This window comes from Macaca thibetana, chromosome 10, assembly GCF_024542745.1.
Source record: "Macaca thibetana thibetana isolate TM-01 chromosome 10, ASM2454274v1, whole genome shotgun sequence".
In the NCBI taxonomy this organism is placed as follows: domain Eukaryota; kingdom Metazoa; phylum Chordata; class Mammalia; order Primates; family Cercopithecidae; genus Macaca; species Macaca thibetana.
The window spans coordinates 33514059-33529405 of NC_065587.1; the positions used below are offsets into that span (position 1 = coordinate 33514059).

Sequence of the window (15347 nt, forward strand, 5' to 3'; positions counted from 1 at the left end):
CACACCCACATATACAGCAGGCAGATTTCCCAAAACAGTACTTAGTCTTACTAAATTGATTTTAGCTGCAACCCACTTCATTAATTTCAGATCATCTCCTTTGTGTCAGCTCCCACAATATGAAAACTATTCTAACAAATTATTAACCTAAAAGCTTCCAAGAGATAGTCTTTAAATATCCTAGATTAAACAAACAAAAAGCTATTCTAAAATCAGAAGCTTCACGTCAAAAGAAAATGACAGATTAATTTTATTCAAAATACTTAAATATTACAATAGACATTAGATGACATTTCCTCCAATAATCTTTTATGTAATCTAAAAGCAAATCTTTCACAGGAAGTATTTAGCATGTGACGATGGAGAAAGTAAAATACAAGCCTTACCACAGTGGACTTGCTCTGCCCTTTCCAGGAGACAGACTTACTTCCAACGTAGCAACACAAGCCCAGGAAATGAAAGAGAATGAGGAGGGAGGGAGCAAGGATGACTCAGGGAGAATCAAAGCACATGAACCAGTCTGTGCCCTCACTGGGCTGCAGGGCAAATAAAAGTCAGAACTGAAACTAAGAGGAAACGGGTACGGTGATCAGGCTTAAGGAGAAGGAAAGAAAGCCCACACTCTTCAGAGACACATGTGAAAACCTGCATTTGTAAAAATGTAACATTTTCACAAAACACTTTCACATCATTATTTTGTGAGATAGAGAAGCTATTCTTCTCTTTTTGTAGTTGAAACTGAGGTTCAGAGAAGTTAAACCAATCCTTCCAAAACACAGGGCTAGTATTTGGCAGAGCTGGGGCAAGAAACAAATCTTGTGATTTCTAATCCTTTTCTCAATTCATCATTCGCTGAAAAAAGGCAGAGTGAAAAAAAAAAAACAAGGTAGAAAGAGAAAACAGGCTGGGCAAGGTGGTGCATGCCTGTAATCCCAGCATTTTGGGAGGCCAAGGAGGGAGGATTGCTTGAGGCCAGGAGTTTGAGACCAGCTTGGGCAACATAGTGAAACCTTCTCTCTGCAAAAAATAAGCCAAGTGTGGTAGTGCATGCACACTTGTGGTCTCAGCTACTAGGGAGGCTGAGGTGGGAGGATCACAAACCCAGGAAGTTGAGGCTGCAGTGAACCATGATCATGCCACTGTACTCCAGCCAGGGCAACAAGGCAAGACACTGTCTCTAAGTCCTAGACATTTCTGCTAATAATTCAGAAAACAAAATATTATTTTTCTCCTTCAAATCTGTATGTCCAAAGCCTGCCTGTTCCTAACTGACAATGTGCTATCACTCCATTAATCCAACAGATTATGGCTGCTGGCACCACATCCTCTGCTGCAGGTTTTCAAAAGCAGCTGCACTTTGAGAAATAGGCAGTTTGTTTCACTTGATGTTGTGTTCAAGTGACTAAAGACAAATACATTCCCCGTGGAAATCATACCACAGGCTTTATATAACAGACAAGCAGTATCATGTGGTCAAATGATTCTCTTCTGGAAGGGTTTTAAGAGCTGTCAATGTAATGTTCAACACGAAGTATCTTAAGGAGATTCAGGTTGACAGCTTATGTCACCGGATACATTTTCACCAACTGGCATTAAAAAAAAAAGCAGTATCGGCCAGGCGCAGTGGCTCACGTCTGTAATCCCAGCACTTTGGGAGGCCAACAAGGGCGAATCACAAGTTCAGGAGATTGAGACCATCCTGGCTAACACGGTGAAACCCTGTCTCTACTAAAAATACAAAAAATTAGCCAGGCGTGGTGGTGGGTGCCTGTAATCCCAGCTACTCGGGAGGCTGAGGCAGGAGAATAGCATGAACCCAGGAGGCGGAGCTTGCAGTGAGCTGAGATCATGCCACTGCACTCTAGCCTAGGTGACAGAGCAAGATTCCATCTCAAAAAAAAAAAAGCAGTTTCTTGGTGGTTTTTTTTTTTTTTTTTTTTTTTGGAGACAGAGTTTCACTCTTGTTTCCCAGGCTGAAGTGCAATGGCGTGATCTTGGCTCACTGAAATCTCTGCCTCCCTAGTTCAAGCAATTCTCCTGCCTTAGCCTCCCAAGTAGCTAAGATTACAGGTGCTTGCCATCACACCCAGATAATTTTTGTATTTTTAGTAGAGATGGGGTCTCACCATGTTGGCCAGGATAGTCTCAAACTCCTGACCTCAGGTGATCTGCCCACCTCGGCCTCCCGAAGTGCTGGGATTATAGGGATGAGCCACCGCACCCAGCCTAATATCTTAGTTTTAAACACAAGCAAATGGAGAGCTTAGACTGAACAATGTGAAATACAGATTGGACATTCAAATTTAGAGATAAAACACATTGGAAATATTAATGAAGGCCAGGTGCAGTGGCTCACGCCTGTAATCCCAGCACTTTGGGAGGCCTAGGTGGGTGGATCACCTGAGGTCAGGAGTTTGAGACCAGCCTGCCAACATGGCGAAACTCTATCTCTACTAAAAATACAAAAAGTAGCTGGTCATAGTGGCGCACACCTGTAAACTCAGCTACTCAGGAGGCTGAGGCACAAGAATAGCTTGAACCTGGGAGGCAGAGGTTGCAGTGGGCTGCAATTGTGCCACTGCACTCAAGCCAGGATGACAGAGCAAGACTGTTCTAAAAAAAAAAAAAAAAAAAAAGAAGTATTAATGAACTAGTTATCCAGGCAGTAGATCTTTTCTTTTTGCACAGATACTGGAGTTGAATAATATACTTACTTTCTGTGTAACAAATTACAATCACCAAACAAACCTGGATGTACATCGTCATAAAACTGAAAGTCGAGAAGGGAGTGCATAATATTCCCTGCATTTTTCTTCCTTTGTTGTAAAGCACCATATGGGATAAGTGACAGTTAACCTGGGATGTCTCCTGGCTATCACACAAACCATACACTACACTGGCAAATGCTTTTAAAAAGTATTAAAGTAGGAAGACAACAATAACAATAAATTGTCACAATTCTTATTTTTAAGAACAGCTCAAAAAATATTTTTATTTTCCTAAGACAAATGCTCAGGATTTTCTTCAGTAAGCATTTGCCAAACACATAACCCTAGTATGTTCGATACTAGTATCCATAGTAATTAAATTTACACATTTTAAAAATTAACTCAAACCGTCAGATGCATAGTGGCTAAAAAACAATACTGAGGAGCATACTTTATGAAAAGTACTCTCTCTATGGAATCACTGACTGTTGAGCAAATTACAACAAGTAAACTTAAAAAACATTTCTTTTTTTTTTTTTTTTTTTTTTTTTTTTTGGGACGGAGTCTCGCTCTGTACCCCAGGCTGGAGCGCAGTGGCGAGATCTCGACCTCGGCTCACTGCAAGCTCCGCCTCCTGGGTTCACACCATTCTCCTGCCTCAGCCTCCTGAGTAGCTGGGACCACAGGCGCCTGCCACCACACCCGGCCAATTTTTTGTATTTTTAGTAGAGACGGGGTTTCACCGTGGTCTCGATCTCCTGACCTCATGATCCGCCTACCTCAGCCTCCTAAAGTGCTGGGATTACAGGCGTGAGCCACCGCGCCCGGCTTAAAAAACATTTCTAGGCCCAAAGAAAGAAAGAAAAAAACCCGGGAGCAAGAACGGAAAAGACTAAAATGATAAACAGTGAAATTAACCCAAGGAGATGAGTGAAGTCCAAATAAATGTCACTTCCTCAGTGCAGCCTCCCCTGAGTAATATAAAAACTCTGACCCCTACATCATGTGTCTCCCTGCGTTGTTGTCACAGCACGTAACTCCCTGTAGTGTATGAAGATACACTACACATCTTCACTGTGGTCTCTCTCCATTAGAGTGTCATCTATCTCGGTCAAGGAAACGCTCTGCTGACAGCTCTCTACTGAGAACCTAGAACAGGGCACAGTATGCAGCAGGTGCTCAATACATGGCTGAATGAGGAATGACTGCTTGGAACAAGACAAATTGAAATAAAAAGATAAAATACAGATACAAATGCTGGGATGGATATACTGATATTTTAAAGAATAAGAGGAGGGGCCGGGCATAGTGGCTCATGCCTGTAATCCCAGCACTTTGGGAAGCTGAGGCAGGCAGATCACAAGGTCAAGAGATTCAGACCATCCTGGTCAACATGGCGAAACCCCATCTCTACTAAAAACACAAAAATTAGCAGGGCGTGGTGGCAGGCGCCTGTAGTCCCAGCTACTCGGGAGGCTGAGGCATGAGAACCGCTTGAACTCAGGAGGCGGAGGTTGCAGTGAGCTGAGATTGTGCCACTGTACTCCAGCCTAGCAACAGAGTGAGACTCCGTCCTCACAAAAAAAAAAAAAAAAAAAAAAAAAAAATAGGAGAGAGGGACAGAGGGAGGAAGGGAGAGAAGGTTCAGTTCAGCTAAGTAAGACATGAAATCCTAACCAGAAGCTATAATCAGGTCTCGAGCATATACATTTATTTGGCAAGGATTTTCATTAATATCATTTTTAATACAGAAGGATTTCAAACAGTCTTCACTCCTTCAGGAAAGTTTAAAAAAAATATGGTTCATCCAAACTATTTAACTACTGTTAAAAAAGAAACACAGCCGGGCATGGTGGCTCACACCTCTAATCCTAGCACTTTGGGAGGCCAAGGCAGAAGACTGCTTCAGCTCAGGAGTTTGAGATCAGCCTGGGCAACAGAGAAAGACCCTGTCTCTTTTTATTTAAAAAAAATAAATAAATATTTTAAAAACAAAAATAGAAATAAGTACGTTTCAAGTACGATGTGGAAGGAAGCCCATATTGTACAATACTTCTACATTTAAAACTATCAAGTATTATTGAGAGAAATTAAAGATATCCTTTAATATCAAAGGGATATTTGACATTTTGGGCTGGATTATTTAGAAAGAAAAAAAATAGATTTTAGGACAAAAAACATTTCTAGAGACAAAGTCCATAACTGTAATAATAAAACATTCAATTCACCAACGGTTGATAATTACAACTTTTAGTCACCTACAATTGACAGAACTAAAGGGAAAATGGAAAATCTACCACCATAGTAGCAAATCTGAACATGTCTCTCTTAGCAAATAATTAGACAAAAAAATTGGAAATGACTGAAAGATTTAAAATACATAATTATTAAGACTGATTAAATGTGAATGGACACGTACAGACCTCTGCACCAACAATTAGAGAATATATGTTCTCCTGAAACACGCATAAAATATATATATATATATATTTGTTGTTGTTGTTGCTCTGTCGCCCAGGCTGGAGTGAAGTGGCGCTATCTTGGCTCACTGCAACCTCTGCCTCCCGGGTTCAAGTGATTCTCCTGCCTCGGCCTCCTGAGTAGCTGGGATTACAGGCACATGCCACCATACCCGGTTAATTTTTTGTATTTTTTTGTACAGACAGGGTTTCGTCATGTTGACCAGGCTGGTCTTGAACTCCTGACCTCAGGTGATTCACCCACCTCAGCCTCCCAAAGCACTGGGATTACAGATGTGCACCACTGCGCCCAGCCCTATATATATATATATATTCTTTAAAATTGATCATGATAGTAGGCCATAACTCAAGTTTCAATGCCATGATGGCCGTGCTTTCTGATGAAACAGAATTAGTAATTGAAAAGAAAATTTTTAAACCCGTAAATATTTGGAAATTAAAAATAATTCCAAATATTTGGAATTCAAGGGTCAAAGAACATATAAGGAAAATTTGAAAACAACCGAACTGAATAATAATAATAATTACATATCAAAAAATAGGATAGAGCACGGCACAGTGGTGGGCACCTATAGTCCCAGCCTGTGCTCCTGACTATTCAGGACCTGAGGCTGGATCACTTGAGCCCAGGAGTTTGAGACTGAAGCCTGCATGAGAGTGTTGCTATTAGACGCTGCACTCCAGCCCGGACAACACAGCAAGAACCCATCTCTTAAGCAAAACAACAACAACAATGAACCTAATTTGTTTTCAAGAAAATATTTTTAATATATAACAGCTCATACCCAGCCACCTTGCTGAATGATGTACTCTGCCGAATAGTCCTCCAGGTATGTCACGCCAAACTGCAGCAGTGCACTCAAAGGTTCTTGACCACGTCTTGTCAATTCCAAAAGCATGTGTCGTAGCAAAACCAGAGGCACCAAAATCTTCGATGCAAAGATGAGAGAATAAAAAAACCACACTGAAATTCTTACAATGTGTTTTATATGTTCAACTACTAGAAAATTATACTTAAATGCATCATTAAGGTATTTTACTTTCATTATATAAAGGAAATAAAACAGTAACTTCTATTAGGACTTTTGTGAATACTGCATGTAGGTTTTATACAATAGGGAGGTAGAAATAGTTATTGAAAATAATTAGGCATGTGTGTGCCTGTATGTGTGTGTGAGAAATAACATACATAGAAGGAAATTCACTGAGGCATTATTAATTAATTTCTTTTTTCTTTTTTTTTTTTTTTTTTTTTTTTTTTTCTTTTTTTTTTTTTTTGAGCTCCGCCTCCCGGGTTTAGGCCATTCTCTGCCTGCGGAGTAGCTGGGACTTTCGCCGGCTAGTTTTTTGCATTTTTAGTAGAGACGGGGTTTCACGGTGTTACGATCTCTGCTCGTGATCCGCCCGTCTCGGCCTCCCAAAGTGCTGGGATTACAGGCAGCCTCCGCCTCTTTTTTTTTGAGATGGAGTCTTGCTCTTTCGCCCAGGCAGTGGTGCAATCTCGGCTCACTGCAGCCTCCGCCTCTCAGGTTCAAGCAATTCTCTGCTCAGCCTCCTGAGTAGCTGGGATTACAAGTGTCCACCATGACGCCTGGCTAATTTTTGTATTTTAAGTAGAGACAGGGTTTCACCATGTTGGCCAGGCTGGTCTCAAACTCCTGGCCTCAAGTGACCTGCCCACCTCGGCCTCCCAAAGTGCTGGGATTATGGGCTTGTGCCACTGTGCCCAGCCTGAAGCATTATTTATAATAGCAGAAAACTAGAAAAACAACCCAACAGGGACTAGTCAAATAAATTATCATCATCCAGTAAAATATGCAGCTGTTAAAAAGACTTCGATCGCTTACTACCCAATCACCAGGATTTACTTTAAGTGAAAAAAGGCAAGTTATAGAAGAATATATACAGTACCATTTGCGTAATAAAAACATATACAAATATATATGTTTATATAATCCTACAGTATCTCCAGAAAAATTCGCAAGAAACTGGTAATACTGGTTGCCTAAAAGGAACTAGGTGACTGGCAACAAGGATGAGAGAAAACTTTTATTTTTCAAAGCCTATCTTTCTGTACTTTTTTGTACTTTGTACCAAGTGCTTTTATTATTTGGAAATAAGAACTTTTAAAAATTAGGCCGGGCGCGGTGGCTCAAGCCTGTAATCCCAGCACTTTGGGAGGCCGAGACGGGTGGATCACGAGGTCAGGAGATCGAGACCATCCTGGCTAACACAGTGAAACCCCGTCTCTACTAAAAAAATACAAAAATCTAGCCGGGCGAGGTGGCGGGCGCCTGTAGTCCCAGCTACTTGGGAGGCTGAGGCAGGAGAATGGCGTAAACCCGGGAAAGCTTGCAGTGAGCATTGCGCCACAACTCCAGCCTGGGTGACAGAGCGAGACTCCATCTCAACAACAACAAAAAAAAATTAAGAGCTATCTTGCAAAACTCATCAAAAGTCAAACATAAAAGATGCCATTACAATCTACACCTAATAACCATGTGGCTCAATACTTAAAAGTCATTAAAAATTACAACAGAAACTAACTAGAGTCCCTGTCTTCCTTTAAAAAAAAATGCATATTGAAAAAAAACTAAGTATTCAGGTAGCCATCTGCATGCAGTCTGTTTTGTCTAAAACATCAAGAGGTCCATATGCCTGGAAAAGGAATGCAAAAGGAAATGAAACCAATTCCAGTTCCTTGTTAGCAGACTACCAAGGAAATAACCGAGGGACGACAAAATACTTCTGCAGGAGGACAAACAAAAAACAATGAGTTTTATATTTCAAACTAACATTCCTTGGCTTCTAAAGAAAGGAAAAGAAAGCAGCCCTGGGGGAATCTCTATCAAAATCTGAAAGGAAGAATGCAGTGAACACATAATGTCTTTACTTCTTCACATTCTCAAGGCGCTCCAGCCCAAAATATATTGAAAACTCCTTCTTAACACTGATGGAGTAGCATAGGGCGATAAGGAAGAACACATTAGGCATTTCCACAATAAGAAAACTTACACTATTACACAAACAAACAAAAAACTGTTTATATTTTGCCGTGGGTAGCAGCAGGTAAGGAGTGGCTCATGAACCAGTGGTGCTAATCTGTGTATCAACTTAAAGGTCTGGGATGTCCTGGACTTCAAAACATTCTAATTTCCCATAATAATCCATGATACTATAACATTTTAAAGTTATTCATATTTAAGCTCTATTACCTCTTGGGGAAATAAGTTGTAAATATTTTATGCTTGTTATACAAAATACCAGTAAGTTTTATGTGTTCCAAATTTAACTCTTTCATATATCAAAAAGCAGACACCCTAGTTTTACTACGTAAGAATCTAGTGATAAATCTGCAATTCTCTTTCACTCCTGGAAGAGGAGTGAAAAGCCTCACTCACTAGACTTCCAGTCTGAAATCCACTATTCTCTTATTCTGTTTTTCATATGGCCATTGCTCCATTGCAATGCAAAGTGATCCATTTGATCACTTAAGTTCCCTTTTCTGGATCTTCCCTATTCCAATATCTTTCTTGAAACGCAGTAACCACAGTGCAGAAACGTCATTTTTCAGGATGGACATTTTCTATGTGGTCGGTAATACGCTTCTTGGTGGTACATGCTATGTCAGATGACTCGTTTTTTTTCCCTTCATTCCTCATACAGCTATTAAATGACTACCATATACCAGGCTTACCTATTTGGCATGCTATCTTCAGGGACCTGTATGATGACGTCCAAGGCCACTGTACCATTTAGATTGTCTTTAAGCAGCTAAATCCTAAGAGGATTTACACATAATCCTACACACAAAGCTCCATGAGTTAATTCTACAACTGACCTCCATCAATTTGACATTTTACCATCCACAAGAATTTTACATAATCTGCACAACTGATTTTTTTTGGACTCTTCCCTCCCACATTATTTTTTTAAATGTTAAAACAAAACTAGATCCCCAGGCATCCACTCCTAGAAGAACCCACGATTCACATGTCTAGGTCTAAAAAGTCAGCAAACAGTTTTATCTTTGATTCTTTCTTAAAAGTCATTTCCTTACTGGATAACAGTAATCCCCACATCATATATAATTTTTTTTTTCTTCAACTGTTTTTGCAATGAAATGCTAAAGTATTTTTGGCCATCAAAACAGATTACCTCCACTGGCTTACCTTTATCCACACACTTATTTAATCTCCTGACATCTCTTCAAACACTATGTGGTCTCTTTAACAGGTTAGACCTACTTAAATTCAGTGACATTATCCTTTTATTAAAGAATATATGAGCTTGCTTGGTATAGAAATGAAGCATACTAACTTACAGCTCTGAGAGTCCCTTTCATTACAACGAATATTTATGATAACAGTGACATATTTTGCTCCACCAATCTATTTAATCCTTCTGTGACTTAACAGTTCTAATAAAAATCATATTGGCCGGGCGCGGTGGCTCAAGCCTGTAATCCCAGCACTTTGGGAGGCCGAGACGGGCGGATCACAAGGTCAGGAGATCGAGACCAGCCTGGCTAATACGGTGAAACCCCATCTCTACTAAAAAATACAAAAAACTAGCCGGGTGAGGTGGCGGGCGCCTGTAGTCCCAGCTACTCGGGAGGCTGAGGCAGGAGAATGGCGTAGACCCGGGAGGCGGAGCTTGCAGTGAGCTGAGATGCGGCCACTGCACTCCAGCCTGGGCGACAGAGCGAGACTCCGTCTCAAAAAAAAAAAAAAAAAAAAAAAAAAAAAAATCATATTCTACAAATTTTATCTATACCGAATTCACTGATTAGGTTTGTCTTTGATTTGTGTGCTTCAAAATACAATGTAAGAGACAACCAGATATTATATGTCACCCAGTGTGATGCAATAGGAAACAGATAAAACCACCCATTAGGTATTCTTGCCAAAAAGACTGAACCTGAATCTGATCAGGAAGGAAATACAGACACAGAAGAATATGTTAAGTGGTATCTCAGTGATATAGTCAATTAAATCCAGAAACTAGAAAATTTTTCAGGAAAAATAACTTGTAACTAAATTAAAGAGAGAAAAAAAAGAGGGAGGATAAGTCTACATATTAAAAGAGACTTCAGGCACATATTATTTACTCCATTTATTTGAAATGTCCAGAACAGACAAATTCATTAAGACAGAAAGTAGAGTCATTGTTGCTGTGGGCTGGGAGGAGCAGGAAAGGAAATGGGGAGTAACTACTAATAGGCAGAGTGACTACTAATAGGTATGGGCTTTCTTTTCTTTTTTTTCTGAAACAGTCTGGCGCTGTTGTGCAGGCTGGAATACAGTGGCACGATCTCGGCTCACTGCAACCTCCACCTCCTAGGCTCAAGCCATCCTCCCACCTCGGCCTCCCAAATAGCTCAGAATACAGGTGCGCACCACCATGTCTGGCTTTTTTTTTTTTTTAAGAGACAGGGTCTTGCTATGTTGCCCAGGCTGGTCTCGAACTTCTGGGCTCAAGCGATCATCCTGCCTCAGCCTCCCAAAGTGCTGGGATTACAGGTGTGAGTTACTGTACTGCATCCAGCCCTTTATAAAATATATTTCAGGCTGGGTAGGGTGGCTCATGCGTGTAATCCCAGCACTTTGGTAGGACAAGGCAGGTAGATCACCTGAAGTCAGGGGTTTGAGACCAGCCTGGCCAACATGGCGAACCCTGTCTCTACTAAAAGTACAAAAATTAGCTGGGTGTAATGGTGGGCACCTGCAAGCCCAGCTACTTGGGAGGCTGAGGCAGGAGAACTGCTTGAACCCGGGAGGCAGAGGCTGCAGTGAGCCGAGATTGCACCACTATACTCCAGGCTGGGCAACAAAGCGAGACTCCAACAACAACAACAACAACAACAAAAGGCTGGGCATAGTGGCTCACACTTGTAATCCCAGCAATTTGGGAGGTTGAGGTGAGTGGCAGATCACAAGGTCAGGAGTTTGAGACCAGCCGGGCCGCCAACACAGTGAAACCCCATCTCTACTGAGAATACAAAAATTAGCTGGGCGTGGTAGCGGGTACCTATAATCCCAGCTACTCGGGAGGCTGAAGCAGGAGAACTGCTTGAACCTAGGAGGCGGAGGCTGCAGTGAGCCAAGATCATGCCACTGCACTTCAGCCTGGGCGACAGAGTTAGACTCCATCTCAAAAATAAATAAATAAATAAAATAAATCTATTTCAAATGTCTATATCAGAGAGAATATTTTCTCTTATTCCAAAAAGCAAACAAGGCAAATAGATATCTTAACAAATTATGTACTGACAGGCAACATACTAATATTCTATTAATAGTGACCATTTGAGAATAAGGTACCACGTGTTAAAGCTAATAGCTGCTGTTTACTGAGCTTTACTATGGTGCCTGATAATATGCTTAATAAGTACTGAACATTTATTATCTCATTTAATTCTAATAAAACTTACGAGGCTAGTATTGTTTCCCATTTCACAAATGAGAAAACTAAGATTCAGAGACCTTCCTATAACAAACCTGCACATACATGTCCCCTGAATCTAAAATAAAAGTTGAAATTTTTTTTTTTGAGATGGAGTTTCACTCTTGTTGCCCAGGCTGGAATGCAATGGCGCAATCTTGGCTCACTGCAACCTCCAACTCCCAGGTTCAAGCGATTCTCCTGCCTCAGCCTCCTGAGTAGCTGGGACTACAGGCATGCACGACCATGCCCGGCTAATTTTGTATTTTTAGTAGAGATGGGGGTTCTCCATGTTGGTCAGGCTGGTTGTGAACTCCCAACCTCAGGTGATCCGCCCGCCTCGGCCTCCCAAAGTGCTGGGATTACAGGCATGAGCCACCACACCCGGCCATAATTTTTTTTTTTTTTTTTTTTTAAGAGAACCTGCCCACAGACACACATCCTGTCCATGGCAAAGCTAAAATCTGAAACAAGTTTGGTTATGTATCTAATATACATCAATTAGGTACATAAGGTCACATGTCTGACTCATGACAGACAATTCTGCATAGAGGTAGGTGTCTGTAAAAGTAACAGTCCTGAATTTTCTCATCTCCAGCACTGTATCCCTCAAGGCTGCCCTTCTTTCTCATATTGCACGGAGCCACCCCATACTGCATCCCCCTACACCCTGCCTTCTCAAGGTGCTAAGCAGGTAATACAGTCTAAAATAGTAGATAGGCAATATGTACCGTGGAAAAAACAGAAGCTAGAATCAGATCTTAGTTCTAGTGTTGGTTCCAATATTTACTGGTCAAGGGATTCTAGGCAAGTCATTGAACTTTTCTTTCTGATTACCTACCTAACTAGCTAAATAATAAAAAAATCTATTCTGTCTTCTGCAAAGGACGGTTGGGATGCTCAAATGGTATGTGACACGAGACACTGTGTAAGTTATAAAACATCAATGGTATTATTCATCTAAGAGAACAGGAAGAGGCTACCTCCCAAGTGAAGTCTTTATTCTTCTTCCCCAAGACACAATCACGTGTTAATAAATATATAACCTTCTGGAGGTAAATGGCATGTCTAACACAGAGAAATGAAGAAATGATGGGAAAATTGGGACAGAAAGGAAGGGGCCATACTATAGGACCATAATTTTGAGCCAAGCAGAACCTTGCAGCATTAATCAAAAAACCAGTTATTTAACCAAAAATATCCACTTAACATAGATTTGCGCATTAAAGTACGAGCTCTAACAGTTTTCTGCTGCATGATGCTAGCAATTCCTCCTATATCTTATCATTAACACACTAAAATCTTTTAAGAGAAAAGATCATTGTGATGATACCTTATTCCAGCCGCTGGCATGAACTGTGGTCTCCAGTGTACATTCCCGAAATGCCTGATATGTCACTGGCCTGTAGAGATTTTTTTAAAAGTCTGTGTCACAAAGAAAGAAAATTCTATATTTCCAGATGAATAAATAAACAGTCACTACTCTGTTGAACTTTTTGCTAAAGTGACAAGGATTATTCAACATACTGTTTTGTACAAGATGTGGCTTTTCACACTGGTATGCACTTTTTTCAAGCATTCTATAAGCTGTGATGCATGCTTGGGAAATAGTTAATAACATAACAAGATAAATGTATATTCTAGTAATTTTTTTTGTAACTGCTTGGAACTTATAGGATAGGATTTTTATGCTGCAAAGAAATACCTGAATTATTAATACAGGATAAAATAATAACAAATAGAAATGATCTCATAAGTACAATGAAAACCGGAATTTTAACTTTTCTTAAAGGCAAAAAATCTAAAATATTTTAAAACTAAAGAGACATGTCACTGGAAGACTTTTCATATAGAGGAGACAAGAGTTGAAATCAATATCGCAATAAATTGAGTCCAATTTTTAAATTTTTAATTAAAAAAATTTTTTTTGGGCCGGGCGCGGTGGCTCATGCCTGTAATCCCAGCACTTTGAGAGGCCGAGGCGGGTGGATCACGAAGTCAGGAGATCAAGACCATCCTGGCCAACATGGTGAAACCCCGTCTCTACTAAAATACAAAATATTAGCCAGGCGTGGTGGTGTGTGCCTATAGTCCCAGCTACTCGGGAGGCTAAGGCAGGGGAATCGCTTGAACCAGGGAGGTGGAGACTGCAGTAAGCCGACATCGTACCACTGCACTTCAGCCTGGTGACAGTGTGAGACTCCATCTCAAGGAAAAAAAAAATTTTTTTTGTTTTTTGAAATGGAGTCACCTACATTGCCCAGGCTGGTCTCAAACTCCTTGGGCTCAACTGATACCTCCCACCTTAGCCTCAGTGCCAGCTGGGATTACAGGCCTGTCCCACCACCCCGAGCTGGAGTCCTATTTTTAACTTGGAGTATTATGATACAAGGGTAGAGAGATAAGCCTTTCTGATTATTTAAGTCCTAGTCATACCCAAAACTCGAATCATTGATAACACTCACTCATTTCTTGAGTGACTTCAAGTACTTTATTTCAAGCACGGTTTCATGCGTAAATGTTAAAAACAAAAGACTTGGGACCAACTAACATATGAAGGCATCAATTGCTCAGATAATAGATTTAAAATTAATTAATTAATTAAAATTTTACCTTCCCTCCTTTTGGGCAAAGTATTAACAAACATGTAAGAAAGAATGGGCTAGGTGCAGTGGCTCACGCCTGTAATCCCAACACTTTGAGAGGCCAAGGCAGGTGGATCACTTGAGGTCAGGAGTTCAAGACCAGCCTGACCAACATGACAAAACCCCATCTCTACTAAAAATACAAAAATTAGAAAACAAAATACAAAAATTAGCCTGGCATAGTGGCACATGCCTGTAATCCCAGCTGCTCAGGAGGCTGAGGCAGAAGAATGGCTTGAACCAAGGAGGTAGAGGTTGCAGTTGAGCTGAGACTGCGACACTGCACTCCAGCCTGGGCAACAAGAGCGAGACTCTGTCTCAAATTTTAAAAAAAGAAAAGAAAGAAAAGAAAAAGAAAAAGAAAGAAAAGAAGGAGTCTTGCTTTTGTAGGGTTTTAAAATACCACCCCAAAGGCATTTTTCTGCTCTGACCATTGTGGCCTATGACCTCCTTAGTTTAAGAATATTTAAAGGCCGGGAGCAGTAGCTCAAGCCTGTAATCCCAGCACTTTGGGAGGCCGAGACGGGTGGATCAAGAGGTCAGGAGATCGAGACCATCCTGACTAACACGGTGAAACCCCGTCCCTACCAAAAAATACAAAAAACTAGCCGGGCGAGCTGGTGGGCGCCTGTAGTCCCAGCTACTTGGGAGGCTGAGGCAGGAGAATGGCGTAAACCCGGGAGGTGGAGCTTGCAGTGAGCTGAGATCCAGCCACTGCACTCCAGCCCGGGCGACAGAGCAAGGCTCCGTCTCAAAAAAAAAGAATATTTAAGATTGATAATAGCTACCACTTATTGTTAGCCTATTATGTTAGGTTTTAATATTTTATATATTTATATTTTATATTACATATTATCATATCACATATTTGGAAACCAAAGCTCAGAAAAGCTAAGAAATTATCCCAAACCCACATAGCTGGAAAGCAGCAAGGCAGGAATTCACACTCAGTTAGATCTGGTATCAAAGGCATTACACTACTTCATTTCAAGTTAAGATTCTGACACATGCCATGACAATGTCTCCATGTCACGTGTGGCTAACGAGCATTAGAAATGTGGCCAGTGTGC

The 15347-nt window shown here is 40.8% G+C and overlaps 1 protein-coding gene across 14 annotated transcripts in view; it reads right to left on the reverse strand.

Moving 5' to 3' along the window:
* Positions 1-15347, reverse strand: part of BCL2L13 (BCL2 like 13) — a 99169-nt gene that overhangs the window by 20081 nt on the left and 63741 nt on the right. For 4 of the 14 annotated variants that reach the window (XR_007717250.1, XM_050746186.1, XM_050746185.1 and 1 more), the window contains one exon: positions 5974-6117. The exons of 1 other annotated variant lie outside the window; for it this stretch is intronic. Coding sequence is in view for 9 of the 13 variants with exons in the window: in XM_050746195.1 (XP_050602152.1) it covers positions 5974-6117 (144 nt within the window). In the remaining 4 variants the exon portion in view is untranslated. Of the gene's footprint in view, positions 1-386; positions 1718-5935; positions 6118-12965; positions 13058-15347 lie in introns of those variants that run through there. 9 more of the 14 variants (XM_050746182.1, XM_050746183.1, XM_050746184.1 and 6 more) reach the window with 6 other exon arrangements.